The sequence below is a fragment of the Papaver somniferum genome, chromosome 4 (genome assembly GCF_003573695.1).
Source record: "Papaver somniferum cultivar HN1 chromosome 4, ASM357369v1, whole genome shotgun sequence".
NCBI lineage: Eukaryota > Viridiplantae > Streptophyta > Magnoliopsida > Ranunculales > Papaveraceae > Papaver > Papaver somniferum.
In genome coordinates this window covers 139304231-139313964 of record NC_039361.1, presented here as the reverse complement: position 1 = coordinate 139313964, position 9734 = coordinate 139304231, and the positions used below count along the sequence as shown (strand labels likewise).

Sequence of the window (9734 nt, the reverse complement as noted above, 5' to 3'; positions counted from 1 at the left end):
CACTCAGTGGAATAGCCCAGAATGGTTTATTTTTGTTTTCAATAACTGCCAGTTTTTGGGAATGTTTTGGACTCTCTTTCCCTGCCTTTACTTTTTTGTTGATAACTAAATTTTGGGATTGCTGTGAGCTTCCATTCCTGGCGTCTGTCTTTTGTAATTTTTATAATTATTTTTTTCATTGTATAGAAAGAGATCGGGAGAGACCTCATAAACAAAAAGAAAAAAAGAAGGCTTATCCAAGTCCCTTGTGCACCGAGATCCGTTTTCTTGGGATAGGTTGGTTTTGCTTTTAGAGAAAATTAAGGGAATTAAGAGAACTAATCATTGAAAGTGGTCCTCATAACACTTGTCAATAAAAGAAGTGGAGTGAAATGGTCCCCATGAGTCCATGACACTTGTCACCAAAAGAAATAAAATGAAATGGTCCACATGACACTTGTCATCAAAAGAAGTTAAGAGAAAAGTGGTCAAATAAAACTAAAATAACATTTGACTTTTCCAATTAGGAAACCAGCCTATTTTTTTGAAACATCTATTTATAGAAACCAGTCTATTATTTAGGAAGGGAGGGAGTAATTTTTAATTGTGAGGACCAAAAGTGGACCCCTGCTAACTCTAAGGATGACGGACCCACCCTATGTGAAGAAGTTGTTTTTGTGTTGTTGAAATTGGGGATATGTATAGAGCTACTGGTTGCAATCATAGACACTAATATCGGATTTCGGTGAATATCGGTCGAGTACCGAGACACGATATTTCGGTGAATACCGATGAAATATCGGCCAATATCGACGAAATACCGGCCAATACCGGCATTTCGATGAAACACCGAAACCGATATTATCAGCGATATCTCGGCCATCTCAGCCGAGATTAACAACATTGGTTGCAATTTCCTAGGAAGCAGTCAATGACCTTCTAGCAATCCACTTTGATGCTTCTGGCACAGCTACCGCCTTTGCTTCTTCAGAAAATGGAGCTCTCGTTTGTTTTCAGCAAACAAACACCCCCACTACAAATTATCATTAAATTGTAGCTCATTTTTGGATTTCAATTCCTTGGTTCAAATAAATGTAAGCACCCATTAACACTGATGCAGCAAACCTACCATTTTCCAGCTGAATGTGTATAACTTAGCTTCTTTTTTCTTTTTTTTTTTCTTTTTTTTTTTCTTTTTTCTGCTTAAAAACACACCATGTCACTAACAAAGAAAGGACTTACAAACATCCAACGGGTCCTCTTTCCTCAACAACTGGTTTAAAAAGGGAGGAATGTGTATAATTTAGCTACCAAACCATTCTCTGTGGTCAACTTTAAAGATTCCAGCATTGTCGAGGGTCCAACAGGAGTAAGTAAAGAAATAAAGGTCAAACGGCCAAAATGGATCCCTTCAAAACATACGGCCTTATACATCCACCAAAGGTCCAAAAAGAAGTTGAATTTATATACGTAGGAATTACCAATAGGTACTATTATTATGGGCCTAGTTAATGGTAGGTCCACCGTTAAGAGCCTGTTAACCGTCGGTCCATAATAAGAAACAGAAAAGAATTTTGGACCCAAGTTTTTATTCACAGGTCCTGCCACACGTGTGCTACGAAATTGGAGCGTCCAAAATACCGAAAAAGTCGATAATATATATTTATGGTGGAATCAGTCCTAATTCATTTATTTTCATTTTCTCTCACGGTTTGAATAGCTCTGGCGACTGGCGATGAAAATTCTTGCTAGGTCTTTGATCGACAGATCAGTTTTTGCACCTAAGATTTAGTGCCCTGGATTTAATCTTCTTTATCTCCTTCGATGGATTATTCCAACAACCCCAAAAAATGGTGAGATGCTTAATTTAGTCTTATTTTCATTTTTTTATTATGGTTTTGAGATATTATTTTCAGATCTAAGTTTTTTATTTGTGGTAGTTGCATCAATTGGTATGATCTTGCTTAAATTGGAATGATGTGTTGGATTAGATCTACTAGTTACAGTTTATTAGTAATCAAATTTTGGATGTTTGATTGCTTATCCGTAAATTGATTCGATGTATTTTTGACGATCTGTTTGGTATGATATTTTGGCTATTAAATACGTTATGGGAAAAACTGATATGTTAATTTGAGATCGAAAATTGTTTAAATTACTTAGTAATATAGTCATGGATTGGGGTTATTCAAGGATACAGGCTTGAAATGCTTATCTGGAATGTTATTTATTGATGTATAAAGAATGAATTGAGGCCTTTCAGTAAAAAAAAAAGAGAAATGAATTGGGTGTATATTTGGTGTACTGTCATAAAAATTGAGTACAATTTTTATAGACTGAGCACGGCTATGCAGGATTATAGTTACTTTTTGTTTGGATACGGTTTAATGTTTGTAGATTTGTGATTAAGGAATTATAAGCAGACCGTAAACTTATCTTAATCTTGAGTGTTTAGGATTTAATTTACTGTGAATGACTTGCATTTTTTAGGTTTTGGTAGTCGAGAAATGGTGCATATTCGAGTGATGTTGCTGATTATTTATTTATCATCGTTGAGTGTGTATATTCCATTTTTTGCTTACTAGATGCAGATGCCCTCCTGGCAATAACTTATATGTGAGGGGCTTGGCGACGAACAACTTGATATAACTACTACGATTTTCAAACGGAGATGCTTAATGATGTTTTAGCATTTGTAGTTTTGATAATAATATAATGTGTTGTAATAGAGAGGGAATTTATTTGAGCTTTGATGCTAATATTGTTTCTTTTTTGGGAGTACGCTTCTTATGTACTCTCAATTCCACAAAGTGCGTTTATTATGTACTCAGTTTTTACCAGAATAGAATAGTAGTGATTTTGATGGAATATAGTGTTTATCATCTTTGAAATTTATGTGAAGGTTGGAGTTTGAAGGGGATTTTGATGGGTTGTAGGCTATCGGGGGAATCAAGTTTCTGTATGTACATATCTGCATCTTTTTACTTGCAGAAAATGTTGTCAGATGGTGCCATGGAGAGTTTGATTCTAAGTGAACCCATATTTTTTGTATATAATTTAGCAGTGCAATGCTAAACTTGATTTTCTGTAATTTTTTATTAATTGTAATTGTAATGTGTTCTTCTGCAAAGTAACCAAGCAAGATTGAGAGGCAGCACCCCTTCTTTAAACAAGAAATTTTGTTAACTAAGTATATATTTCTCTTCCCAGGCTGGCAGAGCAGGTCAATTTGGAACTACGGGTTAACAAGCTATTCTTGATCGATTGTCTCTGGTTTGGTATTTTACACTTCCTTTAGATGATTAAACTGTCTGGACAATGACTGCCACCAAAAAATTAGTACATTTTGACATTTCTTGACTTTTTGTAGATAGAGTAATTCAAATTAAAGTGTACTTCACTTTGATTTTTGTTTTACGTTTATTTGTAGTCACTGCAGCGGGTATGTACTTGAGGTGCAACAGGTATGTACTCTAATAAATTAGTGTAACACCATTGTTTGGCAGTATTTCTTTGCATCTGTTCTGCGGCGGAAGGAAGCTTATCCGGTCATTGTGGATGGATGGGCACAACGTTGTGATGGTATTGAGGACCACATAGATTGGCAGGTACAAGTTTTGCCATGGAATTTATATGTATTATGTAGGCTTTTGACATTTTAGGATTGTATCTATTCTTGGACAGTGTATAAACTCTGCACTCCAAATAAAAGTAGTGTATAAACGATGTACTGTGTTATTTTGTCAGTGTATAAATGATGTGATGTGTTATTTCTCGGTGTATAAACGTTGCGCTCAATAGAAATCAGTGACCAAACACTGTGCGTGTGTGCTTCTGTTTCGATTTTAACCCATATATATAGGAAATTGCAGTTTGTTAGGATGTACTTTTTAATTTGATAGCATTTTATCATTCTTATGTAGCTGGCAATCTAAAATGCTTGGCTTGTTGTCGTACTATTATTTAGATATATAACATGTTGTTCTTTTCACCCGCGGAGTTAGGTTTGATGCGCGGTGGTAATGTTCATTTCATCGATATTGTGTGCCTCTGCAATCTTTGTTGCTGAACATAAGCTTAGGGTGATGTTCAACAAACATTCAAGTCCTGAACATAGAGTTGCTATACTTGTGCCTGCGATAATACCCTTTTGGGGATTCATGATCCATTAATGAAGAATACACCTGAATCCTTCAAATTTCATGTATTTGTGAGAGGTCTCCGAGTATATTCTTAATTGTATTAATTCAATTTCTACAACATGTGATTTGTACTATCTTAGTCTATTTTATAAGTGATGGATCATTGGTTCAGGGTTCAATGGGCTCATGTAATTTTTGTTTTCACTTTTAAGAAAAGAGGATGTAATTGTAACTGATGTGTCTGTCGGTTAATCGTTGTCTATCTAACTTAATGAAAAACCCAACAGATTTCTGTAATTTTTTTCAGTATCAGTATTGATCCTAATGTCTAAATCAATTAAAATGACCTAGGAATTTATTCCCCGGCGAACATTTGTACCGGCAATTGAAAATGTCAAAACCGACCTAATCTCTTTGGTGCAACCAATATGTACTGAAGGTTAATGATAGCAAAATTTTCAGTATAGCTAGTATGTACTGAAAGTTTAGCCAATACTTTTCAGTATAGCAAATATGTACCGAAAGTTTCTAGTGTCAATTTTTTTTCAGTATGGCTAATACGTACCGAGAGTTGATAATGTCAAAACCGACCTAGATAATTTATTAGTACAGCATATATATACTCTAGGATTGTATAACTAACTTTATTTTTCTTATATCAACAATTGCTGGTACACTAGCAACCAAAATCTACACCATGATTAAAACAAAACAAAAAACAACAGAAGACAGAGAAGGAGAAAAATTATACGAATTAAACATATTTACAGATCTTCAATTCCAACGCCTTCACCGCCGCCAACACCATCGCCACTACCTGTTATCTAAAATCTAAAAGATTGATAGAAAATGAAAGATGGAGAGACTAATCTGATAGGAGAGATCCAACTGAAACTCAACTACATTCTTTCGTTAATTTAGGGAACAAAAGACGAGAGATCGAGATATAGTTTTTACGAGAGATCGAGATCCAGTTTTTACACTGCAACCAAACTCCATCGATCTCATTGAAATCTCGGGAGAAGTGGGAGAAAAAAGATGGAGGAAAGCTATTCTTTTGCATATTTTATCTCTCTTTTTTTTGAGCGTGTTCTAAATTTTGTTATCGCCACGCCACACGTGCTATTATGATGGGTAGTCATGTCTTTTACTTGTTCAAAACAACTATGGACCCTAGATTAAGTTTGTTTCCCGGTTGGACCCTATTATAACATCTTATATGGGCCTAGGACCAAATGACAAATTTTCCTTTATATATATTTCTACTCCGCCACTATCTCTCTCCCTTTCTCTACCGTCTCTTCTTTTCCTCCTCCTCTGGATTCCAAAGCAACACTTACCTAACTGCTGCTCTACGATCAGGTGAGGATCTCTCTTTTGTTCATTCCATGATATCGTTGTACACGATCTGAAAGTCTTACTCTCAGGATCATAATATTTTCTTGCTGACTTTCAAGTGTTTGTTAGATTGTCTCAACTAATTTTTGCTTCCCGATCTCGTATTCGATTGAAGGAAAAGGAGGTCAGGAAAACAATGTTGGGTGCAATTAAGCAAAAAGTTGGTTCTACAGCCCTCAATTCTTCGGTATGATAGCCTCTGACCTTCTCAGTCTTTTTTTTATTTTTATTTGATTTGATTTTTCTTGGACTTTTTCATGACATTTGTGTTCAGATTATAGGACAATCTTTGCAGAGGTTTCGACCTTCGGCTTCTTCAGCGAGGAGTTATGCTGCAGCTGCCAAACAGGTATTGATGTTTTTTTTTTCTCTTGTTTTCTCCCGCATTACTATAAACTTGTGATTCATTGATAGAATTCATTTGACCTTATTTTGATGTTTTGATGAACTGAATTGTATTCTTTTGTGATGTTTGGATTCATTAAACGTGGACTATATAATTGCGACTTAAAAATGTATAGGTTTAAGTCATGATATATAGTAGGAAATGGATTGTTAAATGTTAGACACTTGATTGTAAATGTCCACTTCAAGTTTCTAGGATGGTTTAGTGATTAGCTCGATGATAAAATGGGATAATTGGGGTCGGAATAGTATTGCAAGAGGCATCACTGGAGATCATAATTGTGTATGGATTTTGAGTCCCTTTATTTTCTTGTGGTCTGTAAGTGTGGTGAAGTCCCAACCGTTCAGCTTTCAAAAGTAGAACTTATGCTATTGTCTGAGTTCCTAATTTGTAAACCCTTCTCTTGTACGCTCAAGCTCTACACAAGATTTTGATTTCGGATATTAGAGTTTGGTAGTTTACTTATGCTCTCAACTAATCACTGCTCTATCTGATGCTTCTGTATTCTTGTGTTCCGCAGATGACAGTGAGAGATGCTCTGAATTCTGCTCTTGTTGAGGAAATGTCCGCTGATCCAAAAGTCTTTTTGATGGGTGAAGAGGTTTGTAAGCAGAAATAATAACATGTTAGCTGATTTGTCTCTTGTATTTTCTTCCTTTTCTTATGTTTTCTCTACCTTTTGCAGGTTGGCGAATACCAGGGGGCGTATAAGGTTAGTTAAGCTCACTGTGGTGAAACTGTAGTTGTGTATGGTGTTTAGTGTCTGAATATGTCTTTTATTTGCTCCACTAATTGCAATGCACCTGCTTTTTTTTTTATTTAGATTTCCAAAGGGCTTCTGGAGAAGTTTGGTCCTGACAGGGTTCTTGATACTCCAATTACGGAGGTTCGTTTCGATACTTATCACCATAAAAGTTGTTGTTCCTTCATTGGCTCGCCACTCTAGCTGGTCATTTCTCTGTCTATTAAATTTATACAGAGTGTATACTTGATCTTAAACTAAGGAGTTGCTTACACATTTGAATAATAATTTCCGTCTTGTTGAATTTTTATGGCATCTTTTGTAGGCTGGATTTGCTGGAATTGGAGTTGGTGCCGCTTATTATGGTCTAAAGCCTGTTGTCGAGTTTATGACATTTAACTTCTCAATGCAGGTCAGATATTAACAATTGTTGACATGATATTTTGACAAGCTAAGCTATACATTGGTTATTTAGTTCCATATTGAAATTTCACTAGGATAATCTTGTAGTTATTTAATGCTTTTTGTTCTATATAACATTCTTTATAATCACTTGAAAACAAATTTGAAGCAGCTGGGTTTCCATTTCTTAGGCAATTGATCACATCATCAACTCTGCTGCAAAATCAAACTACATGTCTGCTGGTCAGATAAATGTGCCAATTGTTTTTAGAGGACCGAACGGTGCTGCTGCTGGGGTTGGTGCCCAACACTCACAGGTGAGTGTATATTGAATTGTTCTGGTACTCTGTGTATTGGCAAGGTTGGCTTGATTGTAAATCTTATATATCATATGTTAACCTGCCATCTTTGTCTCACAACTGAAGTCGTATTTTGAGGTCCTCGCAGTTATTAGTTAGCGTTGCCACATTGAGAAAGTAAAACAGTTGATCTCGATGTTATTAATCTACTAGGAAGATAACTTCGTAAAATTTGTAGTTGCTCATACACTTAAATACATGCTTAAATGGTTAAAGAACAAACTTTTGATAAGTTTCTCATAATTGGTCATACTTGCATTGCCTAGTCTATGAACCCATGGCGTTTTCTTTGTACTACTTGTTCTGTGCCATCACTTCACATTTGGATTCTTACTGCAATTCAAAAAGATAATGTTTTTCAATTGAATGCCTCAGATTGAAAAGTAAATTTGAAATGACACCAACATGTATATATATGCAGTGCTATGCAGCATGGTTTGGTTCCTGCCCTGGTTTGAAAGTCTTGACCCCATACTCATCTGAAGATGCTCGTGGTCTTCTTAAAGCTGCTATCAGGGATCCTGATCCCGTTGTATTCCTCGAAAACGAAATGCTGTAAGTAGGTCTATGCAGTGTCATCTTTTCAATTGGAAACAACCAATTTGATGAACATTTATTAGTTGTTTTGACCATGGATGTCATGTTGTAGATATGGTGAATCTTTTCCTATTTCAGAAGAAGCGCTTGATTCCAATTTCACCCTTCCAATAGGAAAAGCCAAGGTATGGAGGATTGGTGAATACTTATTTGAATATCTCATAATCATCATCACCCATGTTTTCTTGTAATCGGATGCTTTCCTGTTAAACCTTTTTTTTTTCTGCTCATGCCTACTTTAACAGATTGAGCGAGAAGGAAAACATGTGACAATTACAGCTTTCTCAAAGATGGTTGGCTATGCTCTCCAGGTCAGTTTGCCCTTACCTAACTTTCATTCCAGACCCAATTTATCTGTGCTCATTTCAGCAATAAAGTGCTTTATGATATATATTTTTTATCTAGAAACTAACTCTATTTTGTTAACTATTCAGGCTGCAGAGATTCTTTCAAAGGAAGGAATAAGTGCTGAGGTAAATATTTGGCCTATACAAGACCATACTTCTCTTTTTCAAGTAATAACTGAACATCATGCGCAAAAATGTTCTAAATGTAGGTTATAAATCTGCGTTCAATTAGACCACTGGACAGAGCTACCATTAACGCTTCTGTTAGAAAAACTAACAGACTTGTGACAGTTGAAGAAGGCTTACCTCAGCATGGTGTTGGCGCAGAGATCTGGTATGCCTCCTGTGCCTTTATTTACCTACCTATTTTACTGGTGTATTATCACAAGAGTTATATTTTCGATTGTTGATTCTTCCAACAGTATGTCGGTCGTTGAGGAGAGCTTTGCATATCTTGATGCACCTGTAGAAAGGATTGCTGGAGCTGATGTTCCCATGCCTTATGCAGCTACACTTGAGAGAATTGCTGTTCCACAGGTCTTCTTTTCCTGCTCTATTATGTCTTTTATAAACTAGTTGGCCCACACCCTTTAAGACATTGCGCTGAATTTGGGAGATAATTGTGTGTGCAGGTTGAAGATATTGTACGTGCAGCGAAGAGGGCATGTTACAGATCAGTCCCATTGGCAGCAGCAGCTTAAGCATTGTGGGTGCTGGGATGATTTTTTCATTTTGCTAATTGTGTTATAGTGATATGTCTATTTTTTTCAACCCTCGGCCTCCAACTGCTCATTTTGCAAGAAATAATAAATAAGAAAAAAAAATAGAAAAAATAGGTAGACAAATACCCATTAAAACTAAAAGCATGTTTAGGGGGAAATCTTGTCTCATTCTTTTGGACGGGTTGGGAGAACTACGTGATACATGAGAGAGCACTTAGTACAATGTGGTGAAGGAAGATTTTAAGGTCTGAAACCCTTCTATCTCACCTTTTAATGAAACCAACTTGTTCTTTTTGTATAAAATGCTTTGAAATTGTTGATCATGGTATCCCTCATTGTTCTGTTTACTTCTTTAGTGTTTCTCTTTGGTAGTTTTTTTCCCTTCCAATAACCATGTATTTAGTGACTGTCTGAACAACATTTTGGGCAGAGATCTTCAAAAGTCGGATGCATACTAGAAATTTCATGAAATGCATTTTATTTTTCAAGAAGTCGAGTACATGTCAAAAAAGAAAAAAAGAAAATACATGTCGGATTAAAGTTTGTTGTATGGTATTTTCCGCTTCACTATTCGCATCGGAATGCAATTACATCCTTACTGTGGTGGTATGACACTTTAAAAACATACTAAAGGAGTAAA

At 35.9% G+C, this 9734-nt stretch overlaps 1 protein-coding gene across 1 annotated transcript; it reads left to right on the top strand.

The window, feature by feature from the left end:
* Window positions 1–5381: 5381 nt before the first annotated feature.
* On the top strand, window positions 5382–9441 carry LOC113362816 (pyruvate dehydrogenase E1 component subunit beta-1, mitochondrial-like). Its single transcript, XM_026605311.1, has 15 exons — window positions 5382–5483; window positions 5635–5706; window positions 5794–5868; window positions 6446–6526; window positions 6611–6637; window positions 6749–6811; window positions 6993–7079; window positions 7261–7386; window positions 7850–7983; window positions 8078–8150; window positions 8271–8336; window positions 8460–8498; window positions 8582–8706; window positions 8795–8909; window positions 9005–9441. Exons 2-15 carry the CDS (start codon window positions 5656–5658, stop codon window positions 9071–9073), a joined length of 1131 nt encoding a protein of 376 aa, XP_026461096.1. The 5' UTR covers window positions 5382–5483; window positions 5635–5655; the 3' UTR covers window positions 9074–9441.
* Window positions 9442–9734: the final 293 nt, after the last annotated feature.